The 14,842-nt window shown below is 40.0% G+C and overlaps 1 protein-coding gene across 5 annotated transcripts in view; it reads left to right on the top strand.

Moving 5' to 3' along the window:
• The window catches only part of TMEM67 (transmembrane protein 67), a 65,514-nt gene extending 51,322 nt beyond the window's left edge, over nt 1–14,192 (top strand). For 3 of the 5 annotated variants that reach the window (XM_049854010.1, XM_049854011.1, XM_049854007.1), the window contains exons 27-29: nt 183–325; nt 1,467–1,609; nt 6,704–9,063. In XM_049854010.1, coding sequence (XP_049709967.1) covers nt 183–325; nt 1,467–1,547 — 224 coding nt within the window. In that variant the 3' untranslated portion in view covers nt 1,548–1,609; nt 6,704–9,063. Of the gene's footprint in view, nt 1–182; nt 326–1,466; nt 2,938–6,703; nt 9,064–12,753 lie in introns of those variants that run through there. The other 2 variants (XM_049854009.1, XM_049854008.1) reach the window with 2 other exon arrangements.
• Nucleotides 14,193–14,842: the final 650 nt, after the last annotated feature.

The raw sequence follows: 14,842 nt of genomic DNA, 5'->3' as shown, positions 1-14,842 counted from the left end.
GAGTTCGTTCACTAATCTTTAGATTAGCAAGTTTATACCCTTTTTTTTTTTTTTTAACTGTGGAGTGCTATACGTACCGGTTTAAGTATCCAAATTTTACTACCAGAAATTCATCACAAATTTGTTCTATTTTAAAATTTCTAATTTCTATCTTATAAATTCCCATTTTCCTTTTTTGATAGATGAAGGTTATTCTTTCAGCAGTGTTCTGTATTATGGAAACGAAGCCACCCTGCTTATCTTTGATCTACTCTTTTTCTGTGTTGTGGATTTGGCTTGCCAAAATTTTATTTTAGCAGCCTTCCTCACATACTTACAACAAGAGGTAAATTTTTCAATTTTTTTCTAGGTATCTTTTGCATGAAATATATTGGAAATTGATACTTATTCTTATAGCTGAAAGCAACAATGTCTACTTTTCACCAGAAATTTGTAGACACTTAGAATACCAAAAGAAAGAATAACATTTCAACTAACCTTTTTCTATACTGTGTCCATTAGGGTCAGTGAAACCCTGGGGTCTAGTGGAAGACGTAAGTTGCTTGAGTATGAAGGGAATCCAGTAGGAAGACACTTAAAATGCCAATCTCTTAGAAGCCAGAGTCAGCAGTAATAAGAGCCCCACTTACCGTCTGTACCAGATGTTAACATAACAAAAAAACAAGCACTGGAATTCCGGCTCAGGGCTCAGACACTGAAAAGCCCCCTTACCTTCTGACTCTCACACATTCTCCACCAATGTGGATGAAGAAAATGCATGGATGGTAGTGGAGTCTGAAGTGGTGATTTCAAGAAATGGAAAATTTATTGAAATATTGTTTTTAATATCTTCTGAATATTTCCCACAATGTCTAGGAAGTATGAGTCAGATAGAATTTATTAGTCCTTGATGGAGATGGAAACCCTGGTGGCGTAGTGGTTAAGTGCTACGGCTGCTCGCCAAGAGGTCGGCAGTTAAAATCCGCCAGGCGCTCCTTGGAAACTCTATGGGACAGTTCTCCTCTGTCCTATAGAGTCGCTAGGAGTTGAACTCGACAGCAGTGGGTATGGTTTGGTTTTGATTAAAAAAACCCAGTGCCATCGAGGTAGAGATACCTAAAATTATGAAGAGATTCTGTTTTTAACAAGTAGCTTCTGCTGATGTTTTCATAGCTTTTAGAGGAAAATAACCTTGACAGATATGTGAAAGTGGATTCCTCTGTGAGAGAATTGGTATTATTAACTCATAAAAATATATTCTGAATAGGAACATACACTTCTTTGATATTAAGAAAGATGATGATGATCTAAAGAGTATTTAAAATATTGTGTATTACCATGGAATTCATGTGTCTGATATATGAGAGTAGTTAAGCGAATTAGCCAATTTAATTTAGATATTTAAGCAATTTAGATATTTTAATTGATGCACATATATAATTTTCTTTATATTTCTTTTCATCCTGAATTGTTTTAATTTTTTCCAGATTTTTAGATTTATTCGTAATACAGTAGGACAGAGGAATTTGGCATCCAAAACATTAGTGGATCAAAGATTTCTGATTTAATTTATGGAATGGATAACTTCAAGACAATATAATCATGGCAAACAACAAAATGTGATTATCAGGTTAGTTTGCCGTATTTTTTAAAACTTGTAATATACATTATCCTTAGGTTTTTTTTTATCCACAGAAAGATTTATTTTTACTACTTGTGAATACATAAGTTGCTTTGTTAGTATATAATGTGATATAACTGAAAATACTGTTTTCCCATTATGTATGTACATTTATCTTGTTATGTTGACAAAATGATTTACTGAAAGCAAACTTAGACTTCATAAGTCGATAGGCTTGCATTTTTTTCTGAATAAGGAAAAAACATTAGGGTCCAAAATATAATTAATGTAAGTTCTGAGCCACATGGCTAATTACTTTCCATGATATGTTTTTCTTCAACATACTCTTTAATAATCATTTTTATTTTATACCATGTACTTGGAAGACGCTTTATATTTCAAGTGTAATGGTCATTAACCCCAGAACCAATATTTTTACTGCCTTCTCTCCTAATGTTGTATAAATACTTCAATGTGATGCTATGTAAATATAGTTTATATTTCTGAACTGAAAATGTATAATAAACTTTTGGTGTTTCTGTTTTTTGTTTGACTGATGTAGATCTCATGAAATGGCATTTAGTAATACAGCACTCAGTATTTTGTGTCCTCCTTAGAAGTACATGTTGTTGTATGCTGTTGATTCTGACTCATACAACCCTATGTGACAAAGTAGAACTGCCCCATGGGATTTTCTCGGCTGTAATTTTTACAGGAGCAGATTGTCAGGTCTTTTATCCCATAGAGACACTGGGTGGGTTCGAACCGCCGACCTTTTGGTTAGCAGCTGAGCACTTAACCACTCCACCAGCAGGGCTCCTAGAAGTATATAACCCGTTGCCATCAAGTAGATTCTGACTTACAGACTCCATAGGCCCTGAAATAATTCTGTAGACCAGTGTCTGTGTTCATGAATGCTTACTTCTCTGCCACTGCTTCACAACAAGTTGCCTTTTGAGAATGCTCTGTTGGTTGCCTAGATTAAGTGACCGTTAACACAATGCTTGCAAGCTTCTTGTATTAGAAGGAAATGTGTATCCTTTCTGGTGTCAGAAAATACTGACAAATATAAGCTGAGAGGAAATAAATATAAGTCAAGGAGCAGGGTGGTTTAATGGAAAATGCTCCAGATTTAGTAATAGAAGCTCTGGATTCGTATTAAAATTTTGGTCCTGTCGCTTACTAGCTTTGGGACCTTGAACCAAGTCACTTGGCATCTTTGAGCTGTGTGATTTGAGGCGAGTCACTTAATTTCCTCATCAATAAATGGGATTAATAGTACCTACCTTATATATAAGTATTACCTGTATATTATCACTATTACCAGTAGTAGAGGTAGTTAGTCCCATTAATGTCTTTTATTATTATTATTATTGTGGTAAAATATATATAACAAGAAGTTTGCCATTTTAACCATTTTTAAGTGTACAATTCAGTGACATTAATTGCATTTACCGTGTTGTGCTACCATCACCACTGTCCATTTCCAAAAGTTTTCATCACCCTAAACAGAAACTCAGTGCCGCTTTGGCAATAACTCTCATTTCTTACTTCCCCCAAACCTTGCCCATTAATATTTAATTCTGAAAGAGGGACCAGGATTAGTCCCACTGAAGCCTTTGTTAAGACAATGTCACATTGCTATGAGTGCTAAAAGTAACAGTAGGCAAAGTGCCTGACACTGACACAGAGCACTTTGTGTGGCCTTATGAGAACAAGCAAGGGCAACACTGTCAGGCTTAGCTTTCAACAGTGGATTATCTAATATAATTTAACAAAACCACAAATAGCAAAAGAGAAAATAAATAAATGGGACCTTGTAAAAATTAAAAACTTCGCTTCATCAAAAGACTTTACCAAAAAAAGTGAAAAGACAAGCTACTGACTGGAAGAAAATCTTCAGAAACCATATATCTAACAAGAATTTAATAATCAGAATATATATAAAACTATGACAACTGAACAACAGAAAGACAACCCAATAATAAAATGGGCAAAGAATTTGAATAGACATTTCACTGAAGAGCACATTCAAATGGCCGCCAAACACATGAGGAGTTGCTCAGCATCATTAGCCATCAGAGACGCAAATCAGAACCACAGTGAGATCCATTTCACTCCCATCAAAAAAAAATTTTTTTTTTTTTTTTTAGGATGGCTAAAATAAAAAATAAAATAATAAAATGTTGGCAAGGATGTGGGGAAATTAGAATCCTTATCCATTGATAGTGGGAATGCAAAATGGTACAGCCATTGTGGAAAACAGTGTGGCAGTGCCTCAAAAAACTGAAAATAGAGCTTCCATATGGCCCAGCAATTCCACTTCTGGATACACACCCAAAAGGAAGCAGAGACTCAAAAAGAGACTTGTACACCAGGGTTCATTGCAACACTATTCACAATAGCCAAAAGGTGCAAACAACTTAAATCCCCATCCACAGATGAATGAATAAGCAAAATGTGGTACATACATACATAAAGTGAAATACTGCTCATCCGTAGGAGAAATGAAGTCTTGATATGTGCTACAGTATGGACGGAGCTTGAAGACATTCCAAAACCCATTGCTGGCGAGTTGATTTCAACTCATAGCCACCCTATAGGACAGAGTAGAAGTGCCCCATAAGGTTTCCAAGGAGCAGCTGGTGGATTCAAACTGCCGGCAGGTGAGCGTTTAACTACTGCACCACCAGGGCTCCTTGAAGACATTATGCCAAGCAAATAAAGCCAATCACAAAAGAACAAATATTGTATGACCTCACTTATATAAAAAAACAAGAAAAGGCAAGTGTATAGAGACAAAAGTTTATTAGTGGTTACCAGAGGTGGGAGGGAGGGGGAAAAGTGGGGTTAATGGTGATGGAAAAGTTACATTGATTAAGTTTAGGGTTGCACAGCTGATTATTGCTGGCAATAAGTTGTACACCTGTAAAAAGCTGAAGTGGCAAAAGTTGTGTGATAGATATATTTACAACAGTGCCAAAAAAAAAAAAAAGGTAGCTGCTGAGGCTGCGTATGTACAACCAGATACCTCATGGGATCTGATTCCTTGGTTTGGCAGTTTAGGGTCATAGTTTCATGGGCTATCCCAGTTAATTGGCCTAATAACGTGTTTAGTGCTTCTGTTCTACCTCCTAGTTTGTTTTGTAGTGCCTGGGGTCTTAAAAGACTGCAAGCGACCATCCAAGGCACAACAATTGCTCTATTCGCCTGGAGCAACAGAGGAAGAAGAGTCAAGAATAGGAGGATATGGAATATGTGGCTAATTGCCTCGTGAATAACTGCCTCCTTTACCACAAAACCAGAAGAACTGGATTGTGCCTGGCTACGATTACTGAATATTTTGATCAAAGATTCTATAGATGAATCCTGATCAAAAGGGGGAAAATGTAGAACAAAATTTCAAATATTCATGGACTCTAGAGTTTCTGGAGCTGCCGAAGAACCCCCGAAACTATTGCTGTGAGATAATCTTTTAACTTTAAACCAAAAATATCCCCTGAAGTCATCTTAACACCAAACTGTAGTTTAGCTTAACTAGTAAAAAAGGTCTGCCTTGAGCATTATGCTCTTTTAAGAACTATCTATATGGGATCAAATTGATAACAGCGGCTTGAAGGGTTAGATGGGAACCTTAGGGAGTGGTGAGTTAATGTTATGAGGGAGGAACAACTCAGAAAAGGAGGGTAAGAATGGTTGTACAACTCAGAATGTAATCAGTGTCACTAAATTGTACACGTAGAAACTGTTGGATTGCTATATGTTTTGCTGTGTATATTCTCAACAACAAAATAAATTTAGGAAAAAAAATAATTTTGTTTCCATTATAACTGTAGTACAAAAGAAACATATGACTGTGACTGTTGGGTAAACAACCAATGGAATGGAATAGAGTCCAGAAACAGACTGGGGTCTCTCTCAGTTCCATAGGCAGTTCACAATAGGGTTGGTTGCTTTTTTCTTCAAGACCAGCAGGGAAGCATCTCTGATGAATGACCTTCTTTTAAAAGCACTGCCTGATTAGGTCAGGCCCACCCAGAATAATCTCTCTTTTGATTAGCTCAAAGTCAACTAGCTAGTAACCTAATCACAGGAGTGATAAAAACCTATACCTGTTGCTGTCGAGTCGATTCTGACTCATGGCAACCCTATAGGACAGGGTAGAACTGCCCCATAGGGTTTCCAAGGAGCAGCTGGTAGATTCAAACTGCCAGGTGTTTGGTTAGTAGCCAAGCTCTTCATCACTGTGCCACCAGGGCTCCATGGGAGTGATAGCCGATCTTATTCACTGGTCCCACCCACACTCAGGGGAAGGGGATTATAGAAGGATACAGGTCTATTGGATGTTCTCTTAGAATTCTGCCTACCACATCTGGACCCTTGTTACACGGATGTGTTCACTTTGTGCAAACTGCTGGAAGTTTACATCTATGATTTGTACATTTCTGTATATATGCTGGAGCCGTGGGGTACAGTGGTTAAGAGCTCAGCTGCTAACCGAAAGTTCGGCAGTTCGAATCCACCAGCCATTCCTTGGAAACCCTATGAGGCAGTTCTACTCGGTCCTATAGGGTCACTATGAGTCAGAATCGACTCTACGGCAACAAGTACGAGCTTTTGGCATATATGTTATGCCTCAATTAAAGTATCGTTTAAAAAGTAATACATGTTCTTTGTAAAAAAAAAAAAAAAAAATCCACACATTAGACAAATACACATCAGTGTGCTCCTTCTTCTGTTGAAAAACAATATGATTTGTTACTGTCCCCAAGCAGGGGACATTCTTGCAGTCCAAGGAAGCTGCAGGAACTGGCACCTTATCCATATCCCCCTGCCAATCAAGTCCCTGACTCCTGAGTGCACATACCCTGCCCCTGAGAGTACACACAGGATGAATGTGTTTAAGGGAAAGGAAGAAGAGGAGAAAAGATTTAAAGGAAGGTGGAGAGATCTGAGAAAAACTGTTCCAAGAATAGAAATGGGCAGAAAAGGACTTGAAATCCAAGTTTAATGGGTTGTTGGACTCATAGGGGAGGCAGAGAAAGTTCCACAGTGCTGGGGCCCGTCAAAAGCACTGAGCTAATGAGGTCTCTTCCTTGATAGGTCTTCTCTGCATTTTCACAAAAGGACCTGTCTGCTGTCAAAACGCATTAGACACAATCACCTGAAAAGCTCACCAGACTCCACGTGGTGAAGAAAGCTTAAGAACAGGGCCCTGGAGTCAAAGCGGCTGTATTATATCTGGCTCCCCAAGCCTGGTAACCTTGGGCAACTTACTGTACTGCCCTGTGTCTCTCTGGTTTCCTCACCTGTTGACTGGGGCTGATAATAAGATAGTTGTGAGGTTTAAATGACTTAATATATGTAGAATACTTAGAAGAGGTACCTTTGATACAAAGTGAGAAAGTACATGTAGTCTCCAACTTACGATGTATTCGAGTTACAATGAACTTAAAACCATCAGGTTTTTTTTGGTATGTCTTATATAGTTTTTTTTTCTTATATATAGTTAGTAATCTTGATAAGGTGGTTGTTGTTAGGTGCCATCGAGTCGATTCCGACCCACAGCAACCTTATAGGACAGAGTAGAACTGCCTCATGGTGTTTCCAAGGAGCGGCTGGTAGGTTTGCCCTTTCGACCTTTTAGTTATCAGCTGAGCTCCTAACCACTATGCCACCAGGGCTCCTGGTAAAGTAGAGGGTCAGTGAAAAAGAGGAAGATCCTCAAGGAGATGGACTGACACGGTGGCTGCAATAATGGGCTCAAGCATAACAACGACTGGGAGGACCAGGCAGTGTTTTATTCTGTTGTACATAGGGTTTTTATGTGTCAGAACCGACTTGACGGCACCTAACAACAACAGTAATATGTACTACATACAGTGTTGCAACGGGTAACTTGCAGATGTTATTCTCAGATGTCACTCGCAGATGTTCAACGTTATTATTATTTACTGTTCAAAACACTGCTGTATAACAGGCTGGCGTCAGAAGTCATAAAGGATAGGTAGTTGGGCAATGTTCAACTCTAAAACCCACTGCTGTAGTCGATTCCGACTCATAGCGACTCTATAGGACAGGGTAGAACTGCCCCATAGAGTTTCCAAGGAACGCCTGGTGGATTCGAACTGCCAACCTTTTGGTAGCAGCTGTAGTACTTAACCACTACGTCACCAGGGTTTCCATAATGTTCATCTCTAAGGACATGCAGTTAAACTGTCCCAGTGCCCGACAGCTGTTACTTAATAATACCCCAGGACATTCTCCTGACGTACGTGATCTAAATCGAGATGTGAAGTGGTGTACCTGCCTCCCAATGCCAGAGCTGGGATTCAGCCTGTGGTCAAGGTACAATTGCCACCTTCAGTGCATGCTACCTTCGGACTACGTTTGCCCAGGCAACGTACAGATGGAGATGTACGGTAACCTTACACAGTTCTGGAAGAATTATGATATTCTCAGTGTATCTAGAACATTGCTTCTTCCTGGGAGAAAATTACAGGAAGAGGCATGCAGGGGATATGGAAGAAATTGCTGAGTTATGTGAACACGCTCCAAGCTTTTGATCAGGATAGTATGATGGAAGAGATGGGTGGAAAAGTTCATATGGTAAGAACGCTGAATTTAGAACTTACTATCACCAGCCAATGGGAAACAGCTCATAGATCACGAAGACGGGAAATTGACAGATCAGGATTTAATGGATTTGAAGAGGAAAGAATTGCTGAAGAAGAAAGAAATAATGAGAGAGGATTAGCTGATAATTTTTCTAAACTGAATCAGGGGCTTCGGTTGCTTAAAATCGTGGACTAAAACACTGATTGCTTTGCTGAAGTTGATAGGCAGATTTGGGAAGCGGTGAGATGTTACCTCGAAATATATGAAGAAAAAAAAAAGGTTGATACAGACCAAAAACCAAGCCAAACCTACTGCCATCAAACTGATTCCAACTCATAGCCGCCCTATAGGACGGAGTAGAACTGCCCTGTAGAGTTTCCAAGGAGCGCCTGGCAGATTCGAACTGCCGACCTTTTGGTTAGCAGCCGTAACACTTAACCACTCCTCCACAAGGGTTTCCAAACCTGTTGCCATTGAGTCGATTCTGAGTCATAGCAACCCTATAAGACAAAGTAGAACTGTTCCATAGGGCTTTCAAGGAGTGGCTGGTGGATTCGAACTGACGTCCTCTTGGTTAACAGCCAAGCTCTTAACCACTGCGCCACCAGGGCTCCACTGTGATCATACAGACAGCTCTCACTAATTTTCTGACTAGAAGCACCATCCCCATTCCCAGGGATAATCCAGATAATCCAGAACCTTCCACAAGTGGAGTTATTACCCCAACTGACAAAATGCCAACATCATCCAACTCCTCTTCATCGCCAGGGTAAATTTTTTATGATTTGTGTATTTTTTTATGTATATATTAAAATATATTTGTAAGTTTATATGTAGTATTTCCAACCCCCAAGACAAATAAAGATCTGATCTGTCAAGATACTGATAATAAAAGGCAATAATATGAAAACTTAAAAAAAAAAAATGAGGTATTCGAGTTAACGCCAAAATTGACTTGTGACAGAGTCATCAGAACAGAGCCCTGTTGTAAATCAGAAACTATCTGGTAAAAAAAAAAAAAAAAAAATTTTTTTTTTTTTTCTGGTACAGGGCATAAAAATGGAATATGCTTCTTAATCTCACTCTTCTGTCCCTCAGAAGTATCTACTCTTAATGGTCTGGGATATGTTTTATCAGATATTTTTCTGTGCGTGGGTCATAGCATGTGCAAGAATGACCTTTCTGAACAAAGGAATTTTATACAAAGCTAAGAATGCCAAGAAACAGAACCACAGAGACAGATTTTAAAAGGAGCATCATGGCCATAGATTAAAGGAATCTCTTCAAATAAATATACATTTCATGGAGCAGTCGTTTACTGAGTTCTTGCTGCATACAAGGACTACTAAGACCCTCAAGGCAGGGGTGACAGAATATAGTATGAAAGTACTTGGAATCTGCCCACACGAAATTTAATGTATAATGAAAAAATGAATGCTGACCATGCAGCCTTAACCTTAAAAGAGTGGGCAGTCCAAGTAGCTCATTAAAGCCCCCTGAGCCAGGGGAGTGCACCAGGGGCAGAGTGAGGGTAACGAGCGCCAGGGCAATCTTTAAATTGCACCTTCCCCACCAATTTCAAGATGAATAGACGTTGATAGCTGCGAGTCAGCAGAAGCACCTTCCCCTCTCTTGTCCGGCTGCCTCAGTCAGGCGCCTTTCATATTTGTGGTGCCTCAGAATGTCATTTTGCACCTTGTCTGGCACCCTCTTAGACTTATGCCCGGGGGCAAGTGTCCCTCTCGGTTCCCTCCCCTCCCCCCACTGTGCCTCTGGAGTGCCCTGGACAAAAACTCTTGCCTTAGAGAGCTGTGATCAGTACTCTGTTAGCTTTCTTTTCATTTTTTTTAGTAAGTCCTTGGGAGTGAAACTGTTCTTCTCTCAGCTAAAGGACATCGGGAGTAATTTATTTTACTTTACTTTTTACAGTTCAGACTATTCTCGAAGCCAGCAAAAACAAAAAACCAAACTTACTGCCATCAAGTCTATTCTGACTCATGTCAACCAGTGTGTTACTGAGTGGAGCTGGGCTTCATAGGGTTTTCTTGGCCGTCATCTGTGCAGAAGCAGATCGCCAGGCCTTTCTTCAGCAGAGCTTCTGGGTGAATTTGAACCAGAAACCTTTAGGTTAGTAGTCTGAGCACTCAACTGTTTGCTCCACCTTAAAAATGAAAAAGCATGTATTAATGTTACACTAATTCTCAAGTACTTGAGGGCATATTTATTTAATTGTAGACATGTTGGATACTTTGAAGAATAGTAAAGCCAAGTGGTTTTTTAATGAAATGAAGTTAGTATCCTTAAACTACACTATTTTAATACTTAAAATACAAAAGAACATCCATTATGACACACAAAGAAGACATTTCCATAACTCCAAATTAAATTGTTTCTCCCAGTCTTGATAGTGAGAGGGGGAAAGTGCATAGAAAACTAAGGCATGATAACTAGGTTCTAGAGGTTTACACAGTAATATATCAAGTGCCATGTTGCCATCGAGTCAGTTCTGACTCACAGTGACCCTATAGGACAGTGTAGAACTGCCCCATAGGGTTTCTAAGGAGCAGCTGGTGGATTAGAACTGCCAACCTTTTGGTTAGCAGCCAAGCTCTTAACCACTACACCACCAGGGCGCCCATCAAATGCCAAAAGGAATACTAAAGGCAGAAGTTCTTAGGAGTTCAGCAAAGAAGACAGAAGAGAATGAAGCTGCTGGGGAGGAAAGTAGCCTTGGTGCAGAATGAATCTGAGTTAAAACAGCGTGAGGTTTGGGAAATACTTAGATACTTGGATGAACAGAATGAAGACATCTCCAGGGTAAAGGGTGTAAAAAAAATAATTAAAGCTCACCAGAATTTGAACATAAGGTTTATTCTCAGCAGTTACTCTATATGCATATAGGGAGACCATTTTGATTCCAGAAAAAGCAAATGGCTCTTTTGGTACAATGAACTTATAAAGAGGAGGGGAAAATATAGAAGATCAACAATTGGCTAATTGATGAATATTGAATATGAATGATTGATTGAACCCTGCCTTCCCCTTTTACTCAAATCAAGTGGTATCAGTTTACTTCTGGCCTGGCTGCTAATAATTTGGCCCTCCACCCACCTGCACAAGAGCCCCGGTGGTGCAGTGGTTAAAGCCTTTGGCTGTAAGCCAACAGATTGGTGGTTTGAATCCACCAGCTGCACCTTGGGAGAAAGATAGAGCAATTGGCTTCTGTAAAGATTACAGCCTGAGAAACCCTATGGGGCAGTTTTACTCTGCTACAGGGTCCCTATGAGTTGGAACTGACTCGATGGCAACGAGTTTGGTTTTTTTTTTTTGTTGTTGTTGTTTTGGTTGGCTGCCCTGTCTAGCAGGATAGAACAAATTTACATTGTTATAGAGCAGTTTCTGGCAGGCTCTTGCAGTTTGGGTCAGACTTTTTATGGTTAATATTTGGTTTCGCAGTAAGAAGAACCTTAAAATCAGACTAAGATGTCTGTTACCAATTTTCTTCTTGAGCAAGGGCATGGAGGTCCGTGCTGAAAGTATGGCACATTCACCGGAACTGAGGAGTCAGCCAGGCTGAAGAGATTTACCTCAAGGAACAGCAGGGCTTGTCTGAATGGGCCAGGTTGTCTCATAAACTGGTCTGAGGGTCTTCAGCATAGTGACCATCTTCCACTGGAGTCAGAGATCTTGGGGTGATTATCTGGCCCTGCTTCTTGACAGCCAGCCCTTATCCTCACTGAACCTCAGTTTCCTGAGGCTGCAGGAAGTGGAAGAAACAATATATAGCTAAAGGATTTTATGAACTGTAAGGTTTATCACAAATCTTTATTAAAATGCTACAGTTCTATTTGAGAATTATCACTATTCCAGGCACAGTCATTCTATCTCTCTTATTTCCTCAATGTTCAAGGAAGTAGCAAAGTGAGTGGTGAAAAAAGCACTGGTCTGAGAAGCAGTGGACTAAGGTTTAATTCACTAATGAGCCATCTAAGCAAGTTATCTGGTCTTTCCGGGAGTGTTACTTCATCTGTAAAATGGAGATAATACCAAAAAAAAAGAAAGAGTAGAACTACACTACAGGGTTTCTGTTTCTTAAGGAAAGCAGACTGCCACATCTTCCTCCCACAGAGCGGCTGGTGGGTTCTAACTGCCAACCTTTGGATTGGCAGCCGAGTGTGTAACCACTGTGCTACCAGATAATAGGGATAATAAAACCTATCTCACAGAGTTGTGAAGATTAGATGAGTTACTAAATGCAGTCACCTAGAACAGTATCTTCTATTATGTTAAATGAGGGAATTTGCCTTTAACTATAACTTTTTTTTTATAACTTTAAACTGCAGTATTTTGGAGCCCTGGTGGCGTAGTAAAGAGCTCAGCTGCTAACCAAAAGGTCGGCAGTTTAAATTTACCAACTGCTCCTTGGAAACCCTATGGCAGTTCTACTGTGTCCTGTAGGGTCACTACGAGTCCGAATCCACTCAATGGCAGTGAATTTTTTTTTTTTTTTTTCTTTTTTTTTCTGTATCTTAAAGACATGAAGACCCGTGGGTGACAGCAGATGGCAGTAGAGTGCTCAGTAAGCTTTCAGGACAGGCGGCAGCTCTTCTGATGGCATCATCCCTACAGGAGGCTGTGCTCACAGGACTGCAGAGCAAGAGAAACACCGTCCTCTTCCCCCCATTTTGCTACCTCATCACCACCCCTAATTTCTACTATCCCTTCCCTTTTCTGCACCAGAGTGGTCAGCAGCTCAAATGACTAAAATGTACCCTATACCTAGTACTGAGTTTTTCTAACTTAGTTTGGGAACGTGAATGGAAAAATGTAAAGATAATTCCTTTCATCTATTTTCTGGAGAGACAGAAAAACAACATGTGCATAGGCCCTGAGGAGGGAGCAGGCGTTGCCTACAGACGCTCTGAATCGGCAGTTTGACAGAACTGACCAGCAACAGAGAAAAAAAGGATTTGCTTTAAAGTCAAGCAAATAGTTTCATAGCAAGAAAAACCTAAGTGTCTTATTCCATCTAATTCATGTTTTCGGCCTTCCCCACTGCAGCTCCCAGAGCAAGTTTTTATTAGCTGGCTGCGCGTGGTTCAATCCACTGAACACTTCTCATTTTATGGAGCCTCTCTCCAAGCCATCATTACACGCAGTTTCAAAGGATCCTTATGTAGAAGGGAAGAGACCAAGCTCAGAACACAAAGCCAGAGCCAGTTTATCTAATCTTGTTTGGTCAAGGTCTGCTTCTTGCTGTGGGCTGGCTATTATTCTGATTATGTTTTCACATTGGCGGTTTTCACTCACAGCCACTCTCTCCGTGAGGAGCTGAGCAGCAGAACTGACGCAGCAGGAAAAAACAGGTGTTAGCAGACCAGGGCATTTAAAAAATGGCTTTAAAATGAATCACCTAGCTTTTTTTCCACCTTTTGTCACTATTGAGCCTTAAAACTCAAGCCAACTCTGATTAGAAATAATAGTAGCCAATGTTTGCATGGCACAATGCTTCCCAATATTTTAATAAATACTTACGCACCATTCCATCTATCCTTTTTAGCTTCCTCGTATTATGCCAGACACCAATGCCAGCTGCCATGAAGGTTCGTTAAAGTAGTATTTTAGATGGTATCTCCTTAAGTGACTAGTCCAAGTTAGCTGTAACCCCCAGGGGGTAAAGAGTTATAAGATGTTATGCGTGAGACCATCTGCCCTAGGCATTAAACAAACTAGAACTCCAAAGCCATTCCCCTTATTCTACCTGTCCTCTCTGGTTATTATAAAGCTGGACTTAATCACCTTCCCTCCCACCCCCTGTATGCTTAGGATAAGGAGGCAGAGTAGAACTGTGGCTAAGAGCAAAAGCTTTGAATTCTGATAACTTCTCTACTTAGTGTTAGAGCAAACTCTAACCACAATGGGATTGTTTTACCATCTGTAAAACTGAACAATATCTGTCTTAAGAGGATTGAAGGCGATAATAAAGTTCTTATCACAGTGCCTGGGATAGGTCACGATACAATGAATATAGTATATTATTGTGCCTGAGTTATTATTTTTACAACCACAAAATAACATGACATTTATTTCTTAAAATATTTCTATGGTATTTTTTATACCTAAGTGTAATTCTGGCAATCCTGGCCCAGCAGCAAGTCTCCAGAAAAACAATAATCCTTTCAAGTGACTCACTAGCTCGGTGTGGAGCGACACTCACTGGAATGTAACTTCAGGCCACATTAATAGAGTGTTATATAGATTGTCCCCTAAAAACGTGTCAACATGGCTAGGCCATGATTTCCAGTATTGTATGGTTATCATCCATTTTGTGATCTGATGTGATTTTCCTATGTGCTGTGAATCCTAACCTCTATGATATTAAGAAGGCAGGATTAGAGGCAGTTACGTTACTGAGGCAGGACCCAATCTACAGGATTAGGTTGTATTTTGAGTCAATCTCTTTTGAGATACAAAAGAGGGAATCAAGCAGAGAAGAGAAGGACCTCATGCCACCAAGAATGAAGAACCAGGAGGGAAGCATGTCCTTTGGACCCCGGGTCCCTGCATGGAGAACCTCTTAGACCAGGGGAAGATTGATGACAAGGACTTGCCCCGAGAACTGAC

The sequence above is a fragment of the Elephas maximus genome, chromosome 15, assembly GCF_024166365.1.
Source record: "Elephas maximus indicus isolate mEleMax1 chromosome 15, mEleMax1 primary haplotype, whole genome shotgun sequence".
NCBI classification, from domain to species: Eukaryota; Metazoa; Chordata; class Mammalia; order Proboscidea; family Elephantidae; genus Elephas; species Elephas maximus.
This window is presented reverse-complemented; position numbering and strand designations above follow the sequence as displayed.